At 28.7% G+C, this 21,686-nt stretch overlaps 6 protein-coding genes across 6 annotated transcripts; 3 read left to right on the top strand and 3 right to left on the bottom strand.

The window, feature by feature from the left end:
• Positions 1-4,087: 4,087 nt before the first annotated feature.
• On the bottom strand, positions 4,088-5,254 carry GO595_005974 (Dipeptidyl-peptidase III; the record flags this gene model as incomplete). The annotated part of the gene is made up of 1 exon (XM_067919275.1): positions 4,088-5,254. One exon carries the CDS (start codon positions 5,252-5,254, stop codon positions 4,088-4,090), a length of 1,167 nt encoding a protein of 388 aa, XP_067774010.1.
• A 1,442-nt stretch (positions 5,255-6,696) lies between these two features.
• On the bottom strand, positions 6,697-7,215 carry GO595_005973 (RNA polymerase II subunit A C-terminal domain phosphatase SSU72; the record flags this gene model as incomplete). The annotated part of the gene is made up of 1 exon (XM_067919274.1): positions 6,697-7,215. The coding sequence occupies one exon, from the start codon at positions 7,213-7,215 to the stop codon at positions 6,697-6,699; it is 519 nt and encodes a 172-aa protein (XP_067774009.1).
• Positions 7,216-8,322: 1,107 nt separating this feature from the next.
• On the top strand, positions 8,323-9,651 carry GO595_005972 (eukaryotic translation initiation factor 3 subunit D; the record flags this gene model as incomplete). Its single annotated transcript, XM_067919272.1, has 1 exon — positions 8,323-9,651. One exon carries the CDS (start codon positions 8,323-8,325, stop codon positions 9,649-9,651), a length of 1,329 nt encoding a protein of 442 aa, XP_067774008.1.
• An 8,416-nt stretch (positions 9,652-18,067) lies between these two features.
• GO595_005971 (uncharacterized protein) lies at positions 18,068-18,340 on the top strand (the record flags this gene model as incomplete). Its single annotated transcript, XM_067919271.1, has 1 exon — positions 18,068-18,340. One exon carries the CDS (start codon positions 18,068-18,070, stop codon positions 18,338-18,340), a length of 273 nt encoding a protein of 90 aa, XP_067774007.1.
• A 135-nt stretch (positions 18,341-18,475) lies between these two features.
• On the bottom strand, positions 18,476-19,072 carry GO595_005970 (uncharacterized protein; the record flags this gene model as incomplete). The annotated part of the gene is made up of 1 exon (XM_067919270.1): positions 18,476-19,072. The coding sequence occupies one exon, from the start codon at positions 19,070-19,072 to the stop codon at positions 18,476-18,478; it is 597 nt and encodes a 198-aa protein (XP_067774006.1).
• Positions 19,073-19,186: 114 nt separating this feature from the next.
• On the top strand, positions 19,187-20,662 carry GO595_005969 (DNA-directed RNA polymerase III subunit rpc3; the record flags this gene model as incomplete). Its single annotated transcript, XM_067919269.1, has 1 exon — positions 19,187-20,662. The coding sequence occupies one exon, from the start codon at positions 19,187-19,189 to the stop codon at positions 20,660-20,662; it is 1,476 nt and encodes a 491-aa protein (XP_067774005.1).
• Between the last annotated feature and the right edge of the window lie 1,024 nt (positions 20,663-21,686).

Below are 21,686 nucleotides of genomic sequence, written 5' to 3'. Positions count from 1 at the left end.
ATTCATCAGAGTCAGGAAATATTGAACTTGTTAAATATATTTTAATACAAGAAGGAATTGATATTAATGCTAAAGATATTTATTTGTTTTATTTGAAATTTATTTTAATAAGATGATATTTCAAAATAATATTTGGAAATTATTTGAAATATTTAAAACAGCACTTATTAGAGCATCTTGGAATGGTCATACAGAAATAGTTAAATTACTTCTTGAACAAGAAGGAATTGATATTAATGCTAAAGATAATTTTTATTTTAATAATTTTATATTTCAAAATAATATTTGGAAATTATTTAAAATATTTAAAACAGTACTTATTTTAGCATCTTCAAATGGTCATATAGAAATCGTTAAATTACTTCTTGAACAAGAAGGAATTGATATTAATGCTAAAGATATTTATTTGTTTTATCTAATATTTATTTTAATAAGATGATATTTCAAAATAATATTTGGAAATTATTTGAAATATTTAAAACAGCACTTATTAGAGCATCTTGGAATGGTCATACAGAAATAGTTAAATTACTTCTTGAACAAGAAGGAATTGATATTAATGCTAAAGATAATTTTTATTTTAATAATTTTATATTTCAAAAATAATATTTGGAAATTATTTAAAATATTTAAAACAGTACTTATTTTAGCATCTTCAAATGGTCATATAGAAATCGTTAAATTACTTCTTGAACAAGAAAGAATCGATATTAATGCTAAAGATAATATTTATTATTATAATTTTATATTTCAAAATAACATTAGGAAATTATTGAAATTATTTTATACAGCACTTATAGAAGCATCTTATTATGGTTATATAGAAATAGTTATATTACTTCTTGAACAAGAAGGAATTGATATTAATGCTAAAGATATTTATTTGTTTTATTTGATATTTATTTTAATAATTTTATATTTCAAAATAATATTTGAAAATTATTTAAATTATTTGGAACAGCACTTATTAAAGCATCTCAATGTGGTCATATAGAAATCGTTAAATTACTTCTTGAACAAGAAAGAATCGATATTAATGCTAAAGATAATTTTTATTTTAATAATTTTATATTTCAAAATAATATTTGGAAATTATTTAAAATATTTAAAACAGTACTTATTTTAGCATCTTCAAATGGTCATATAGAAATAGTTAAATTACTTCTTGAACAAGAAGGAATTGATATTAATGCTAAAGATATTTATTTGTTTTATCTAATATTTATTTTAATAAGATGATATTTCAAAATAATATTTGGAAATTATTTGAAATATTTAAAACAGCACTTATTAGAGCATCTTGGAATGGTCATACAGAAATAGTTAAATTACTTCTTGAACAAGAAGGAATTGATATTAATGCTAAAGATAATTTTTATTTTAATAATTTTATATTTCAAAATAATATTTGGAAATTATTTAAAATATTTAAAACAGTACTTATTTTAGCATCTTCAAATGGTCATATAGAAATCGTTAAATTACTTCTTGAACAAGAAAGAATCGATATTAATGCTAAAGATAATATTTATTATTATAATTTTATATTTCAAAAATAACATTAGGAAATTATTGAAATTATTTTATACAGCACTTATAGAAGCATCTTATTATGGTTATATAGAAATAGTTATATTACTTCTTGAACAAGAAGGAATTGATATTAATGCTAAAGATATTTATTTGTTTTATTTGATATTTATTTTAATAATTTTATATTTCAAAATAATATTTGAAAATTATTTAAATTATTTGGAACAGCACTTATTAAAGCATCTCAATGTGGTCATATAGAAATCGTTAAATTACTTCTTGAACAAGAAAGAATCGATATTAATGCTAAAGATATTTATTTGTTTTATTTAAAATTTATTTTAATAATTTGATATTTCAAAATAATATTTGGAAATTATTTGAATTATTTTATACAGCGCTTATTTATGCATTTTTAAATGAACAGATAGAAATAGTTAAATTACTTCTCGAACGAGAAGGAATTGATATTAATGCTAAAGATATTTATTTGTTTTATTTAATATTTATTTTAATACTTTAATATTTCAAAATAATATTTGGAAATTATTTGAAATATTTAAAACATCACTTATATTAGCATCAAATATAGGATATGCAGAAATAGTTAAATTATTTCTTAAACAAGAAGGAATTGATATTAATGCAAAAGATAATATTTATTATTATAATTTAATATTTCAAAATAATATTAGGAAATTATTTGAATTATTTTATTCAGCACTTATTTATGCATCTGAAAATGAACAGATAGAAATAGTTAAATTACTTCTCGAACAAGAAGGAATTGATATTAATGCTAAAGATATTTATTTGTTTTATTTCATATTTATTTTAATAAGATGATATTTCAAAATAATATTTGGAAATTATTTGAAATATTTAAAACAGCACTTATTAGAGCATCTTGGAATGGTCATACAGAAATAGTTAAATTACTTCTTGAACAAGAAGGAATTGACGTTAATGCTAAAAATATTTATTTGTTTTATTTCAAATTTATTTTAATAATTTTATATTTCAAAATAATATTTGGAAATTATTTAAAATATTTAATACAGCACTTATTTTAGCATCTTTAAATGGTCATACAGAAATAGTTAAATTACTACTCGAGCAAAAAGGAATTGATATCAATATTAAAAATATTTATTCAATATAGAAAATAAACATTTCATTTATTTGATAATTTAAAATAATATTTGGAACTAATTCAAATTACTTTGGAACGCATTTATGTATGCAACTTATAATGGTTTCAAGAAAATAATCAAAATATTATTTAAACAAGGTGGAATTGATATTAATACTAAAAGTATTTATTAATTTTATAAAACATTTCCACAAATAATTTGATGTTTTAAATTTTTTTATGGAAATTATTTTTGATATTTAAGACACCTCTTATATTAGCATCTCAAAGTGGACATACAGAAATAGTTAAATTACTTCTTACACAAAAATGTGTTGATATAAATACCAAAAATGGTTATATATTTATTTTAATATTTGTTTTAATAATTTTATATATCAAAAAAATATTTGGAAATTATTATATATATTTAAAACAGCACTTATATGTGCATCTGAAAATGGACACATAGAAATAGTAAAGATATTACTTGAACAAGAAGGAATTGATATTAATGCTAAAGATGTTTGCATATAAAGCTTAATGTTCGTTCAAATTTTTTTGGATTTAAATATCATATTTGAAAATTATATAAAGTATTTTGGACAGCATACATGTATGCAAAAGAAAATGATTATACTGAAATAATTGAAATGTTTCGTAAAAAAGAAGGAATCCAAGATGAGATAACAGATAAAGCAAATGATCAAATGGAATTCTTTCCATTTTGGTAAATAATTGGCATCATTCTAAAAACTTATTGAATAAATTTATTTAATGTCGAAAAAGAAAAAAATTCAATTCGTATAACATGTTATTTCGGTGTTATAATAATCGTTTCTGTAATTGCTTTCGTGGTAGCAAGAAAAAGGAAAGAAAAAGATATGACGCAATAAATGTTATGTCTGATTCAATACTTAGCATTGAGAAACACGATAAGTAAAATTGCGAAATCTCATATAAAATATTGAAGAATGCATCCATATAAATCTTGTTCATTTATAATGTTAATCATTTTATTAATTATTAAAGAGAATGAAATATTTCTAGAAATACTACCAAGTTTAGTTAAAAGAAAATATCAAGTCACAAAAACAATGTATTTCTTAGTTCAAATATCAATCCAAACAATGAATTTGACTTTTAATACTTAAATACGAATCTTCAAGAAAATAAATGATTGGAACGGATTTTCTCTCCACTATCATCCAACAGATTCCGAAACGAATTTTTTGGTATACATTTTCTGTTGATAACTTTTATTTATTTAGTGAATTTTTAAAAATTTTATCAAAGTTCGAATTTACTCATTAACCAATGAAAGACTGAGGTTTTCAACCGATGTAATTAATGCGTCCACGACATTTGGTGCATTTTCGCATGGTTGCTCTATGTTATATTCGTTTCCATTCTTCACCACTCTCACGCCCACATAGACCGGTCTGTTTTGCTTCTGCTTTGTGCCACCTCTCTCACCTTCAGCCAGAATTCGTCCACTTCAGTCAACTCTTCGAAGAACTTACAGCCCAACTCCGCCTTGTTTGTAGTTCGATAGTAGTTCAAATGTTTCAGTAATATTTCCATTGCGTCTTTTACCAAGTTGAGTCTCGACTTATCGATTTTAATTTTATATTTACATTTTTCGTCATTCACTTCTTCGATTACAACAGCGCCATTACTCCATTTGATTGCTGCCTTTAATATCGCAAAGCGCGCTCGTGCATGCGCTTGTTTCCATTGTTTTGATTCGGGGCTATAACATATTAAAGTTTTCGCGCCAGCATGTAACATTGATAGAACAGAAGTATATTCGAAGTTTTTGCGATATTCATTTTCGGGGTTAATCTTGAAGATGTTTAATATCTCAGGGAAAAACGCTAAGGAAACAGATGTTGTTTCTGCGCGACATTCTTCGAATGATGAATAAATAGAACCAAACGTTTGTTCTGCTGTTTGATTTTCTTCGTAATATGTGTCAATGAATTTGCCTTCATTAAACATATCAGGAATGTTTTTGCCTTTGACATCTTCTTCTTTAAATAATGTGCCAGAGCCATGGCCATATAATTCATGTGCTGCCGTTGCAAAGTTATCCATTTCATCAAAGAAGTCACATAAAAGTTTCGCGTCATCTTCATATAAAAATGGAAATGATGTAACTTGGCGTAATGATGCAGTCATTACATTAGTTAATGAAACATTCTTAAATCCGACATTTAATCGAATTTCATCATAATTCGGAATGTTAATTTCAATTGGATATCCACTACAGACAAATGTTAAGATGTTAATGGCATTGTATGATGGAGGATTAAATGTCTTTCGTTCATATTCTTTGGGATATGGTAATAATGGTAATACAAGTGCAGAACTATTAACAAATTCATGAAGTATCGAACTCTCTTCTTTATCAACACATGCAACAAAACTTTCAAATTCAGCTCGGACACCATCGGGATCGCGATATGATTCGATAAAGCCGGAATACGTTTCAACATTAGGATTAAGATCACGAACCCAATGTTCGCTATAACGAACATGATAATCGCAATCACCCTTTTGGTAGTGAAGAATCAGTGATTCAAGCATTAGTTTTTCTTCGTTGTTACTGCAATGTTTTAATGATTCATTAAGCCAATAGACAACACATTTCAGTATGGACGAATAGCGGCCTTTGGTTATATAAATTGGTTTTCCTTTGTATTCGCCAATTTGTTTACCTGTGGTATCAATTTCAATTGATGGAAGTTGAACTTCATAACGATCAACATGACGTATAATTTTTGTGGTTTCGAGTTTGATCTTGTTTGACGTGAGAACAGAATCAATACCTTTGGCTTCTTCTTCTGTAAAATCAGATGGCTCATAATATGTATTAACACCAGTTGGATGAAATCCGATTTATCCTGATAAATAAACGGTTTTATCGAAATTTATCGATACCATCCTTACTTATAACTCATAGGCGGGAAAGAACAAGTTGTATCATACAACTTGTATGTCTCTAATCTTCTGAAATAAGAGAATTGGAAAGAAAATAAAAATAATAAATACAGCGTTGAGAGGATTTCATTCAATCTTGTTGTTCCCAACCGCAACTGAGCATTTGAATACCCCATATGACATGTGATATAAAACATGTTTAGTTTGTGTTTACTCACCAATAATTCCGAAACTGCTACTAATCCAAGGAGATAATCATGAACGCGTGGGCCACCAGTTTCTTCTAGAGTACGTTTGATAGAAGATTCACGATTTTTAATAAATTATTATTAATAATTCTCAATGATTGTTCGGTTAATACGTATTTTTTATGTCACAACAAAGAAACCATGTACATTAACAATGAGTTCACGAGTCATTGGTTGTTCTTCAGATAATTTTGGAAATTATTTCCCGTAATTTGTTAATTTTTTGAATTCTACTTATTCAACAGGAAATTTCTTCTACTCATGGTAGTTTCTCTGTGGAAGTCATTACAAGGTAAAAGTCTTAAAATGAAAGTATTGTTTAAGAAATTGACCTCTTGGAAAATTGTGGAAGCTTTTACCACCCTTTGATAAAGCTTATGTGATATTATGTCTTGAGCACATTAATTTTTGATTTGATGAGACTCAATAAGTCGCTGTAAAACTCCCAATTACTATTGATCAACTTTTGGATGAGTACAATCTAACTACTTTTGGACAAAGGATAAACGCCATCTTTGGATTAATCCAAATTGCTAAAAGTTTATAGGTGAAGCTGTTCAAAAGTTAAGTTCATATGATAAAATAATAAGACTTTTTGCAATCCTTCATGAGTTACAAAAAAACTAATGAGAATTTGTGACAGAAGAAGAATTAAAACAATCTGAAAAAGAAAATAAAGCATGGAAATGCCTTTATAATTTTGAGATGATTTCTTTGGAGGCATCTTTAATTGTAAATAAAAATAATTCGAAGAAAAGAATTTATTTTATAAATAGAATTCTAATATTTCTTTTTTTGAATATTAATGAATATTAAAAGAACTTAAACAAAAATTCTTTATTAGTAAGCTACAACGTGATAAGATAAAGGAAGCTGATCTTCATTAACAAATTTGTCCATTAATGAATCGATAACTTGTATTAGATCATCTTTATTTGCATGGAGCTTCTTCGCAATTTCAAGCGTACGGTGAGCACCAACAAGCGCATTTTGATGGTCATCGACAGTTTCAATATTAATGACTGTGCATAGTTCGAATGATGAACTTCCATGTGAATGGAATTCAGAAATCACTTTATCCATGATAGTTCGACTGTATGTAAATATAACATCAAAGTATCTTCTTGATTTAGGGTCGAATGTACTACTAAATTTTTCAGGCTTTTCTTTGATTGTTGCATCTCGTTCCATCATTTCTAAGATACCACGTTCTGTATAATATGGATGATTTTGTTCTTTCAGGTTTGCAACAATTTCTGCGTAGGTAGTACCAAAATCATAATTATTAGCACCAGTTGGACCAGGAATGGAAATCAATGTATTCGTCCCATATGATGACACATTAAATTTTTTGTTCATTAAAGATTGATGTGCTGCCATTGAACGATTGACATTAGACGCACAAACACAAGCAAAGCGAAGTTGAGAAGACATTAAATCGAACAAACTTACTAAAAATGTTTGAATCGAAGACGTTTATAATTTGGAATCTAATGTCTAAATTCAACGAAGAAGCTGCACTAGAAGAAAAATATCACGCGCTAAACAAAAGGTACAAAGAGCTCCACAACCTCAGAATTGAATCTGTTATTACTGATTCAAAAGATCTTAGAGATAAAATTGAAGAACATTATAAGGTTCATCAAATTGCTGTCAATGAATTAAAGAAACAAAACGATCAATTAAAAACTTTAATTCAAGAAATAGAAACTGCTAAAGATTCAATAAAATCATTAAGAAGATCAAACGAGTTGCTTCGGAGTCAAATTAAGAAAATGGATCCAACGGTACGTGTGATATTGAATTATCCAGAAATTAAAGTTAATTGTTTGGCTAGAAACCAATATAAGATTACTCTTGGCCAAAATAATGATTTAATTTTTGAGCTAATTCGCGAAGATGGTTCACAGTTTAGATCTACACCAATCAAATATCCAAACACAAGATTTAATCCACCTAAGTTTATTATTGAAACAGTAATTTTCGATTATGAAGATTTGGATTCCTTTTGCAGAGAAATATGTACTTTTATGAATAAATCTTTTCGTTAAAAACAAATTTAAAGATAAAGTTAAATTTGTAGGTTATTAAGCACAAAGTAAAATAAAAAAAATCTTATGCAAAACACATGTTTTTGAACCTTGCATTTAAAACCCTAGTTTCAAAAATTTATTCATTTCAATGATTTCAAAAAATTGGTCAACAATAAATTTGATCAAATTCATTTCCCTGTAAAGCAATCTTTTTGGATTCAAAATTTTGCGGAAATATTACCTGGCAATTTGTGTAAGAGGAAAAGTATACTTGTGGATTTTTTTAGCAATTTATCATTTTTAATCACAGTTACAAATGGATCTTATTCTATGTTTGTGTTTGGCATTCCATCTGTTTTCAAAACATGTTTTTTCGTGTTGTGTTCTCTAAAATTTTTCTGAACTCAATATCAGAAAAAGTGGAATACGAAAAATGTCCCATCCAATTGACCTTTCCAAAATCTTCGAATATCTTCCAAAACAAGACAATGCATCTCCTAATTTTTATAAAATAAATCTACCTGCTGATGTTACTAGTAAGCTCACATATTCTGTACCACCATCTCAAAGTCCTATTAATAGAACAAATGCTCAATTACCAATTCTAAAAGAAATCGAAGACGTGGTTGAAACTCCAAATACAACTCGTCAAATTGTCAAAAAGAAGGTTCAAACAGTTGCTTGTTCACCATATGATTTTAAACAATCATACGAAATTCCAATCAACAGGAAACCAATTGGCTCATACGATACTCAACTTCAAACAGCTAATCTAAAAGAAATTCCACAAATCAAAGATATTAAAATTATTGGAACAACAGCTCTTTTCAATAAAAAACTCATTGGCATACGTAGATCAATCAGGTATCCACTTCCATCAGTTAGCGTACCAGATTTTGTTCCAATTGAAGAAGATCCAATTATCAAAGAAATATCTTCCACTCCATCTGAGCAATCACTACGTGTTTTCTCCACTGCCAAAGCACTTGCTTCTATAGCTGTATGTCAGCGCTCTGTCTTTCCACTTGATATTCAATTTAAGAAAAAAGGAAATGATATATATGTAATCACAAGTAATAACTCACCAGCTATTGTGGAGACTACACTTGAGACCATTACCACTCAAATGTCAGTTCAAAAAGATCGCATGACATCCGATTTCATTGAGAATATCAATGAGACATGCAAAGTCAATGAGTCATTTATTCAGCTTTCTACTGAAGGCCAAGATCCAATTAAACTTGGTGACGAGTCTCCTCTTCCCCTGCTTTACCGTAGCATTGTTATTGGCGGAATTGAGTTCATCATCCGCAGTCGAATCGATGCACTTCTTGATGCGCCAAAACCAAACAAACCCCTCAAATTGGCGGTTTGCCGCGTTTTCAATGATATACCAACGCCGATACGAAAGGACCCATGGATGAACTTAGAAGATAGGCGTGGAACCATTTTTATCAATGAAGTTAACGCTAACTCAGCTAAAGTAGCTAGATGGGTAACACTTAGTCGTTTAATCGGTGCTGAAAAATGTATGATCGGATATGCAATTAGGAAAACTTCAAATTTAAAAGAGCCACATATATTACTTGGAGTGGAACAACATGGAGTAGATAAGTTCTCACAAGAAATATCACTAACACAAGGAAATGTTTACGGAGTGTTGACAACAATATTTGGAAGATTGAAGGATTCGGATGATGGAAAATATCTTTTCATTAGAGACTCGAAACAAAGGAAAACGTACAGTTTATATCAGATTTAGAAGATAGAATTGATATAATAAAATTTATTGTAAATAAAAATATTTTTCATCTAAAACAAAATGTAAAATGATAATAAAGAAATTTTTATATAATAATTAATGTTTTATATTTCATAATAATATTTTAATCAAAACTGATAAAAATTCAAAAAATTTATCATAATAATTATCCAAAATCTCACAAAACTGGGATATTGATTATAATCGTAATCGTATATACTTCATACAAAACAATTTTTTTATGATGAAAGTATATAAAGAAATTGTAGAAAATTTGTAATAACTTTAAATCCATTTCCATCAATGTCTGTATGTTTTTCATCTGTTAATGATAAATTTTTGTGGAATGTTTTATTTTCAGTGGATTAGATTTCTTTTTTATTAAATTGATTAATGAAAATAGCCAATGCAATAACAATAAGAACAAAAGCAATTAATCCAAAAATAATTCCAATTATTGAAGTCTATCTCATGAGATGAACATTTGAAGGTTGTTTAACACCATGTCTTTCTATAAAAAATTTGTAAGTAGATATTGTATAGAAGAATAATACAAAAACTACAATGATTCAGAAATGTTCAAATTACCAACCAAAGCATTGCTATATATCGAATACTGAAATAAAACCAAAAACTACAATGATTCAGAAATGTTAAAACTACCAACCAAAGCATTGCTATATATCGAATACTGAAATAAAACCAAAAACTACAATGATTCAGAAATGTTCAAATTACCAACCAAAGCATTGCTATATATCGAATACTGAAATAAAACCAAAAACTACAATGATTCAGAAATGTTCAAATTACCAACCAAAGCATTGCTATATATCGAATACTGAAATAAAACCAAAAACTACAATGATTCAGAAATGTTCAAATTACCAACCAAAGCATTGCTATATATCGAATACTGAAATAAAACCAAAAACTACAATGATTCAGAAATGTTAAAACTACCAACCAAAGCATTGCTATATATCGAATACTGAAATAAAACCAAAAACTACAATGATTCAGAAATGTTCAAATTACCAACCAAAACATTGCTATATACCAAATACTGAAATAAAACCAAATGCACAATCACCAAAAGACAACCAAATATTTGAATCTTTATTTTTAAATTATTAGTTTTGACACTTTCTATTATTTCATTTTACATTTTACACATTATTATATCACACATTCTCATCCATTCATTCTTCTTCCTTCATTTTTCAAGATTTCGAAAAACTGTTTTGTTACATCTTGAATTTGTTGGTCGCATTGGTTTTTCTCAGCCAAAACCTTTGCGTATTGCAACGCCACGTTTGGGTTTTCCTTAAAAACTTCAGCGAATACTTGTGCGTATGTTTCGAAAGGAATTAATTTTGCGAAAATGATTAACAATTCTGGTAACCATTGACATAACATATTTCTTGTTACATCTGACAAGTTAATATTTGTATTATTTTCATTTTTGAAACATCTTTTTAATACGCAAACGAGTAAGTTCACCACGAATTCCATTGGTAATTCTTGTTGCAAAAGTTTTGGTATTGTTCTAATTATAGGTTCGAAAGATTCGACTTTATTTGCAATGAACAACACCAATTGTAATGAAAATATTTCATTAAAGACATTCATATGATTATGAGCTATGAATTCCATATAGAATGCTAATCCAGATAATAAATTCGGACGTGTGTTTAAATAATCACTATTTAATGATTGTATTAATTGGATCATTGTTGGATATGTACCTAATGGTAAACTTCTTAATAATATGAAATGATATGATGTAACTTCATTTGTTTGTGCTATTAAATTAATCCATTCAATGAAATATGTTTGATCTGTAATATATTGTTCATCAATTATTGGTATGAATAATCGACATAAATATTCTTGAAAAATACATTCGTTTAATAAATATATCGATTTAAGATGTTGTAATAAGTTCTCCGCAAAAAATTGATAAAATAAATGTAATAATGAATCTTTCGGTATGTCTTTTTTCGAGGGAAAACTTTCAACAAGATCAGCTATAAATTCCATAAAATCACAGATCTCTTTGATATCAATATTAGGTGTAATTACTTCCGTACATTGCGCGATTATTTGTGCCCCTATCTTTTGACAAACTTCAAATGTTTTATCTGAATTAATATCTGATGATAAATATAATAAACCAGGAATTAAAGATAATAACGTCTGCCTATCGTTAACCACCAGAAATTGAGAGAAGGCATTCAATGTTTCTGGGTTTTCTTTCATTATTTCTGTGTGCTTTTTAACACAAATTTGAAAGAAGGCGGCAGATGACGGTTGTGGCAATTCTGGGAAAAATTGATGTAATAAAAACAAGAATTTCGATATATGTTCAGGCACATCTTCGAAAGCGTTTTTAATGAATTCTATGATAATATAAGGAGGCATATTATTTGTAGAAAGTATTAAATTCGAAAACTCATTTGTTAATTCTTTTGATAATGATTTCCATTTTAATGCAGCAATTATTAATGCTCCGGGCGTTTTAGGGTTAATAGAACTTAATATTTGATTTAGAAGATCATTACTTGTTCCATCTGCGTCCTCAGAAAATTTAGTGAATGTATCAATCGACTTAATTAATGATTCATTAATGGATGCACCAGAATCTATAGCAGTGATAAACAATTGATATAACATGGGATATAAGTTACAAACTGGATGATTCCGATCTTCGAAAGTATCAAAGAACTTAACAATTTCCGCTGATATGATCTCAAAGTTTTCGGAACAAGGGGGATAAATACTACAGACATTAAATGCTTCTTGTAAAAAATTAATCATTATCTCATAAAACATCGGATCAATTGTTATCATATAACAATCAATTTGGAAATAGCCTTCCCAAACACAAAATAAAAAATTCATTAATGCTTCAGCTTCACATGATGACATTTGGATTATAAGTTGTCGTAAACTGGATGAATAATCAATCCCAAAGCGAAATAATGCTAAGAGTAAAACTAATTCAGATTCTGACTCGTATTGATAGGAAAAAAGTGTGATGATGATGTTCGTCATCAGTTTAATATATTCAATGTCACGTAACGTTTCATAAAAACGTGGAATAAGTTTAGGAAATTCATTCAAAAAAATATTGTTACCCATGCCAGGTAAAAGGGCATAGGCGATACGTAACCATTCTATTGACATCTCGGAGTTCAATAAAAGGTTAATACCAAACATGATGCTTTGGAATTGGATAGAGTTTTCAATATTTTTCAAAAAATTTTCTTTCCCATCTTCGAAAAAAAGAGCAAAAAATGACATACGAAAATCTGGGGGTATTTGTTCTATAAAAGTTTCGTCGACTTTTCGTAGTAAACTAAAGATATCGCAGATGATTAAAAATGTCAATTGTAAATGAAGAGGAAAGGAATATAGCTTCTGGCTTAGATCACGAGTGGAATTAAATATTGCTGATATAATTTCTGGATTTAAAGTATTGAAACCTAATCGAATTCGTTCTTGAAGAACTTTTAAAGTAACAAATAAAACTCGCATATATGACATGTTTTGAAAATTTGTGGGAAATAGATCAAAAATAAATTGGTAATCTGTTAAAATAGCATTTGTTTCCCTCCAATTATGAATCCATTCATCTCCTTCTTTGACGGAAGTACCTGTTGCATTAGGGTTATACATTTGATCAACAAAATGCTGAAGTAAACCGACCCTCTCCTGGGTTGAGCTCATTTAGAAGCCGAAGGTTGGGATTTTAGTAAACTATTCAAAAGCGAATCGTGGGTAAATTCTTTCAAAAAGTCACCCTCTTTCGAGGATGAAGAAAATGAAATAAGAAAGAAATATGCCAATGCTTTAAATAAACCATCAAGAATGAAAAAGCCATGAATAGAAAAATTTAAAATACATATATTGGAAATTTTTTTTGATATAGAAGACTACGAATCCGACAAAGGACAACTCATAAGAAGCAAACAAAGATAGTCAATTCTGGGTAAAAATGACATCACAATTTCAAACAAAATCAGGAGACATACGATGGAATTTCTATACAACGATGATTTTTTTTCTGACAAGAACGATCTTTTATCTACTGAATTTTCTATCGGCTTACTTCCAAAACTCTACAAACAATTTTTTCCAATAAATTAGGAATTAATTCCTTTGTTCAACAACTATTGACAGCGTTAATTAAAGATAACATTGTGTGATTAAATTGCTCTTCAGAATAAAAGAATATTAATATTCAGCATGTGGAGGATATGGTTTATAAACAAATTTATATAAAAATATTTTTAATAAGTTATTAAATCCAAACAAAATTTAAAAATACTAATAACAGTTATTACTGAAGTTCAGTATCTAAACACATAGTTACATTTAAATGTGGTTATTTAGAAATTGTTAATTATTTTTTTTTAAAAAAAAGGGAATGATATCAATAATGAGAAAAAAATATCGTGTAAAATCTTTAAAAGTAAGCATCATTTTTCTTTATTATATTTTAATATTGTTATCCAAAACATTAATAAAGAAATTTGAAATTAAATTTTTGAAGAGATTCAAAGAAAATTTCCAAAAAAAATTAAAACTTGAAAACGGGTATTAAATAATTTGTTGTTATTATTAATCATTTACTATTAAGTTTCTTTGGCCATATGATTTTTATAAAAAGTGCTATGAAAAGTATGATAATAAAATAACTGATTTTAGAAGAAATCCTTGTTAAACCTTGGAAATGGAACCAAATCAAATCCCAAGTGAAACAAAGAATTCTAACGAAGCAATACCAATTTATGATGATGAACCTGCAGATCAATCACAATTCTCTTCTGATATATCATTTGGGGAAGAATTTTCAAAAGGAAAAAATACATTTGCTTATACGGATCCTTCTGGTTTCGCGAGGGATATTTCTATTGATTTGTACAAAGAAGATCTTTGTGACAAACAAAAAATTGATTTTGATACATTTATTTCAACAGAATCATCAAGTCCACCATACCAACCAAATATACCCCTTTCCAAATCTAAAACAGATGGGAATGTTCAATCTTCATCGTTTTTTTATTTTTCAAATATGAGCGAAAATAGTGATATTTCACAAATTAAGTCTATAATTGCTTCTAACCAAGAAGTTGATGATACTGGTCATAACTCTATGTTAACCAATGAAGATGAACAAAATTTAATTTCAAGTGACATTTATAATTTCACGAAGCAAATGCATTTTTATAATTCCCAAACCAGCGCAATCAAGAAAAATGTTTCTAAACTTCAAAATACGTTAGAATCCCTTATTGAAAATCAAATAAAAGCAATTTCCAACAATCAGTTTACGACAGCCAAACAACTCAACACAGAAATAAGCGAAGCTCAAGAAAAAATATTCATATCAACAGTTGATATGTCATCAAGTATTGCCCAAGCGCTTGATCTTGTAGCAGATGTACCCAAACTCTATGAGAAGAAATCACATGATCTTGTTCGAAACATTCCACAACTTCTTGCCAAGAAATCTTCAATCATCAAACAAATTTCGAATTTAGAAAACCAACAAAAAAACGACAAAGAGTTATTAACATCCAAACAAAAGTCCATTGAAGAAGAAGTCACCAATTTACGTGCCCCGTTAGAACAACTTCGAAAAGAGCATTACACCAAATGCAGCCAAATATCTTCTGAAATTGACCAATGTCAACGACCGTTTAACGAAAAAATTGCCAAACTTCAATCTGAGAAAAATTCACATATGCAGTCAATTATTTCACTACAGAATGAAATTGAACAACATCGAATGATGATAAAAAACATAACCAATCAAATTAATATTGAAGAAAAAAATAAAGATATTGAACTCCAAAAATTTTCGGATGCACAAAAACAATTACAACAAAGTGAAGAAATGTTTTTAGCAGAAACGCAAAAAATCGAAAATCAAATTCGAACAATTGAAATGCCATTAACATGTTTACAAAACACAATCATCAAGAATGATGAAGAAATTCAAACGTTAAATATCACAATGAATGAAATCATCAAAAATATTCATGAAGCAGAATATGACTCACAACATTCCACAAAGATAATCACTAAATTACGTAAAATTAATACGAAATGTAATGATTATTTACATGATAAAACAAAAATTATATTAAATTATGAAAAAGAAGAGAAAAAATATTTGGAATTAAATTCATTAAAGTTAAATCGATCAGTTGAAATCGCTGAAATCAAAAATAATAAAAATAAAATTTCCGATTTCATCGAAACAACTGAAAAACAAATTCCTGAATTAGAAATAACTAAGAAAAATGCAGTGAAAGCAAAGAACTTTAAATCAGCACAACAAATATCAAAACAAATTAAAGTGTTACAAGAAAAACTAAATCAATCACAAAACGAATTAAATCAATTGGAAACAAAAATGAACGAAATGGAAAAGAATTTAAATGAACTAAATAATGAAGTGAACGATACGAAAATAAACGCTGAAAACCATAAAAACGTGTTGACAAAGTTCGACAAGGAATTCTTCGGATACATTTTGCTAAAAATGGACCGGATTTTCGAGATTTCGCCTTTTTGTAGAAAGTCTTTGATGGAATTCCATCAGTTGGCAGAAGGAGCTTGCGAAATTGGTAACGATGTTGAAAATGTTTTGTAATTTATTATAATAGAATAAAGAAATTTTCGATTTTTTCATTTTTAATAATTCAAGTTTTGATACATCAGAAGCGAACATTACATTTGTCACATATGAAATCCTTTTTTTAGCTTGTAATTTGTTGCCTAAAAACTTTGATTGCCAGAATGAAATATTTTTCTTTCTCCAGCTATCCAAAAGTAATTTAGATATATTAGATATTTGGCAAATAAAATATAATTTCTATATCTAAAGATAAACTCATACTGTAAAAATTTCAGTTTTTTAATTATAAATAATTATATATATAAAACAATAATAAAAATATCGCAATTAATAAAACTGCTTTATTTTTACTTGAAACTTTTTTAAAATCAAGTGGTTTACGCTCAAATATTATATAATTTTACATTCTGTCATACTTCAAATGAATTATGTAAGAGGCAATAAATTTTATTTGGGTGATCATGTTGAAATTAGAATGTTTGAATAGTAATTACTATTCAAACAACTCAATCGAAAAAGTATCGTATCGACCGTTTTGCTTTTTTTTATTTTGTATAGTTTATTGGAGGGGTCCAAAATGAGGGCGTTCAACACTACCCCTCCAGGCAAGATCCTTTTATTTTTATCAATATTTTTCTTCGCTACATCATGTATTTGTCGCTTGATTTATGGAGGTGTTTATTGGGGGAAGTTAAATAAAAGTTCTCCAAAATGGAATGATGATCGCTCGCCAAATCCTCTGAAAACAATTCAAAAACGTGCACTCCTTCAATGGGTATTTTGCTTATGCGTTCCGTTTGGAAGTTTTGTAACTACGTCGATTTTGCTTGATGATACAAAACCATCAAAATGCGAATCTTATAAGATTCTTCTAACAAACACAAGTCAAACCAATATAGAATATTTTACTGAACTTACAAATTTCTTAAATTTAACATATCCAAGCAAAGAATTTAATGAACAGCTTGATGATTACATGAATACAAGGTGCACAACCCCGCACATTTTGTTTTGGGTGTTCCTTGGGTTTATGCTCTTTTCAAATACTTTAACAATTATTTATTTTATGCGCATTTGCTTTTGCTGAAAATTTTTCATCAATAAACTTTTTAAAATGTGTTCTTTTGTATTTGTTTTGGAAGCGTTCTTCTAAGTTCTCTAAAAATTGCATTTTTTATAAATTAAATTGATGGAATTTAAAATAATTACCTTACTCATTTAATTCATTAGTGTGACATGAAAAAAAGAATGACGTAAGCAAAGTGATAAGTATTAAAAAAATGGAAATTGATGTTTCTTTTAAGATATCAAAATTTTAGAATTTTGCTTAAAACCCAAGAACAAATCTTAATAGTGTAATGGAGATTTAATGAAATGTTCAAGAATTGCTAAAATTTCAATGGCAAATAGATTTTTTGAAATTTTATTATAAACAAAAATACAATCATGAACAATGGCCCACATAATCCTTTTCACAATAGGCTGAAATTATTCGGTATCATCCAAATGAGGTTCTTCAATAAATCTGTCATCAAGAATTGATAGCGCAATCGGGTAAACGACCATCAATGCTGTTGTTGCGATAATCCATGCACTATTACTTATCTTATTAAAAATATTTTCTAAAACTTTTCTACCCTTGGACACGTTTTCCTTCATCTGATTATTTTCTTAGCTTTATATTGAGTCAATTGAGTTTCGTTTCTCAAAAAGGGTGATCGAAATTTTAGGGCACCCTTGAATTAGCGGTCAGTTCACCTTATAATGCTATCTTCTATCACAAGAGCACTCAGCAGTCAAACAATAATGGGATCAATTCGCGACGCTGCAAAGAATGTAGCTGCAGAGTTCATTGATAATGGAACAAAACAATTCTTCACAAGATGGAGTGACCATATATATGAGGAAGGATCAAAGATCACTGATCAAAAGCAATTGGAAAAATACGCTGCAGAAAGGAACTCCGAAATTGATGCTTTGAAACGTCAAGTTCAAATACAAAAAATGTATCAAAATGTAGAAATCCCATTAAAATAATTTTTAAAATAAATTGATTTTTAAATGAAGATTTTTTTTTTAACCATTATTGTTTGTTGAAATCAAAATTAGATCGTAAATTCTTTTTAAGTATTATCATTATTATTGTTTTGGAATAATAATAAATTACCTATCTTAGGCTAAACCTACTGCCTTCTTATAGTTTATTTCCTCGGCACGTGTAAGTCCATCGGCTGCCCACCAACCGCTATCGCCACGGACTTTAAATGTTCTCTTCTTCTTTTCAAACATTGCAGATAAATCACATGTATTATCAAAATTAGTAAATATTTTATCTGGGTCAACAGATTGCTGCTTTTGAAGTTCCACAAGGAGGTTAGCAGCTCTTGCCCAATCTGGGATTTCTTGACCACGAATTTTTTCTGCATCTTCTACGTAGTACTCTTCACAATCGCTTTCATCCTCACTATCGTCTATTGGATCAGAGATTCTATATTGACGAGTATCTTCCTGAACTTCAGCAAGATGAGATTGATCTTCATTTTGCTGATATGCTTGCTTTGCAAGATTAGTATACTGTTGGCATACTTCACTAAAACGTGGTTGACGTGATTCAACAGGTGCTTGAATTGATGCAATCAAGTCATCAATTTGTGATTCGTATGATGAATTGACATCTTGTGAGGACCCTGGAGCTGGACCATTAAGAAGAGATTGCATCCAGTTCAGGTGCTGCTCAATATCATTTTCAATGTTAGAGTTGGAGCACATTTACAAATGATATGTACGTTAAAGATTTGATAATCATAAACGTACAAAGACAGAAATATAATTGGGGTGCCCTTAAATAAACGGGTATTCTTAACGTTTTCAAGCGTTCCTCAAATGTCTTTAGCCGGGGCAAAACACAGACTTATAATAGATGTTATTAAAATGTTATTTGGTGAACCAGCCTCCATCATTGCAAGTTCAATCTCAGAGTTTGGGCCATGTCCTCTAGGTTTTATATCTAAAGTTACAAAAATTCCTCTTGTTGATACAAAAACAATAATCTTATCTTTGTATGTTCATGGGATTGTTACAGTAAGTCAAGACGGTCCTCGTCAATATATATCAATCAATTCGTTACCAGCTCTTATTCTTTCAGCTCCATCTATTTTACTAGAGCAAATCGATGCAGTTTATAAGAAACCAGAATACAACGATGTTGTAAAAACTGTTTTACTAAATGGAATTATCGAAATTATACCGAATGAAGAATTACGATCAAGAAAGAATAGACATCATTTAACACCAATTCAAATCAATGCCACACCCGAATTTATTGAAGCTTCTAATGAGCTATTCAAGAGAGGGCTTCTCATGCGTCGTGTTATTGAAAGTTCTACATTTAATACAGATGATGTTTTTTCATTACATCGAAGAATTGAAAACATCAATCTCTCCAAGAAGAAAACCACACCTACTGTTGATCCTAATGCATCAGGAGCCAGTGTTTCTGCTCCTCTTGAACAAGCATATACTCTTACATTAAACTGGGGATCTGTTTGTTCGTTTCTTCGAGGTCGATATATTGTTCAACTATCTCAATCCATTTTCAAAAACAACCACACAGAGCTTGTTGAAGGAATTCTTGATGTAACTAATGCATCTGATTACTCGCAATTTCAAAGGTCTATGAAAAAGAACGATGACGATTTGAGAGGAGAAATCGTTGGGGTACCCCGACTCGAATATCAACGGTTAATGGCCGTTATTTCTGTTGATAAAAGAGAGCAACTTTTTGACGATTTAGATGAGATTGCTGCATCTCAACTCTATTTATTAAAGCCAGGTGATGGATCATATTGGGATGTTACCACTGCCAAATCTATTCGTAATGCACAATTGTTATATGTTGAAGCATTTCTTGAACAATGCATCTCACCTTATCATCGAAGGTGTTTCAACTACTTAAGGTCATTAGGAGTCGCTGATACACATCAGGTTGAGACAGGTGCGTTATTATCAGAAAAAGATGCAAGAAGTTCAATGTTTACACTTGCAAGACTCGGATTTGCACAGATGCAAATGGTACCAAGAAACAGCGCTGACAAGACAATCAACACCAAGAGTATCTTCGTTTGGAGATATGATGAATCTGCAGTGATCAAAGCATACACAACGATCATTGGTGAACACGCAAGGAAATTCTTGGCAAAGATAATGGCACTGCATGAGGAGTATGAAGCGAACGAACAAGCCGCAGTGGGAAACTTAACAGCGACAAAAGCAAACGAAAAGAAGGAAAAGTATCTGTGCTGCTACAACGTTGCATATATCGACGCGCTACGTGTGTTCATTCTGTTTTCTGAAATGTGATTTTCTAAATAAATTAAAGTTGAATGAAAGTGTTGAAATTCTTTAAACGTGCATTTAAATTTTTCTTACCTTTCAAAGCAATGATTATCTACGTATTGAATAAGAATTAATTCCATATTGTTCATAAAATAACTTGAAATTATTTTGGTGCCTTCATAAAAAGAAAACATTTATTGATTTGTTCATATGGTACTTAAAACATCTAAAACATTTTGATTCTAAAAATAAACAAAAATATGTTCTAATCATTGTTTCAAAAAATTATTAAATACGAAAACACTAAACGCAAATGGATGCATCTGAAATTCAATTACCTCATAAACAAAAAGGGATATATTAATATGAAAGATATTTATTTTATTTAATGTTTATTTTCATAATTTAGAATTCCAAAATAATATTTGGAAATTATTTAAAATATTTGTACAGCAAGTATTATTGCAGATTCTAAAAAAGGTTATACGGAAATAATTAAATTACTAAATGAAAAAGAAGGTGCCAATTAAAATTTTTTATACTAATTGGTTCCATTAAATTGTGAAAATGCTCTTTCAAATACCTTATCTTTTCGCGTGTTGAAGTTTTTTTCATGAACAAATAATTTCGATATCATTGTGTTTGTTGTTCTTGTAATTGTCTCTGTATTTCTTCGATTCTTTGCTTTAGTGGCTCGAGTTCTTTTCTTTTTCTTTTCCAACTTTTCGATCTCATCTTTCCGAGCTTCGACTTCTCGCATTTGAAACCATAACATATTATCAGCAATATCATTTTCAAGAATTGGTATTTCGGTAAATTTTGTTCGCTCCTTCTGTTGAGTTGCTTCATCACGCACTTTAACAATATTTGATTGAAGGGCATCTGTTTGACATGGTATATATGTTTCTTCTAAGTGTTTTAGTTTCTTTAAATCTTCAGTATGCATTTTATTTATCGTAAATTGAATGCTTTTTTCAGCTTGTTGATTTTTTTTGATTCCAACTTCATTTCTTTGTGTTATATATGATTCAGAAAATAAAATATTATA

This window comes from Histomonas meleagridis, assembly GCF_020186115.1.
Source record: "Histomonas meleagridis strain 2922-C6/04-10x chromosome Unknown contig_4, whole genome shotgun sequence".
Classification (NCBI taxonomy): Eukaryota; Parabasalia; order Tritrichomonadida; family Dientamoebidae; genus Histomonas; species Histomonas meleagridis.
Note: the sequence above shows the minus strand (reverse complement) of the source record. Positions and strands in the feature narration are given on the sequence as shown.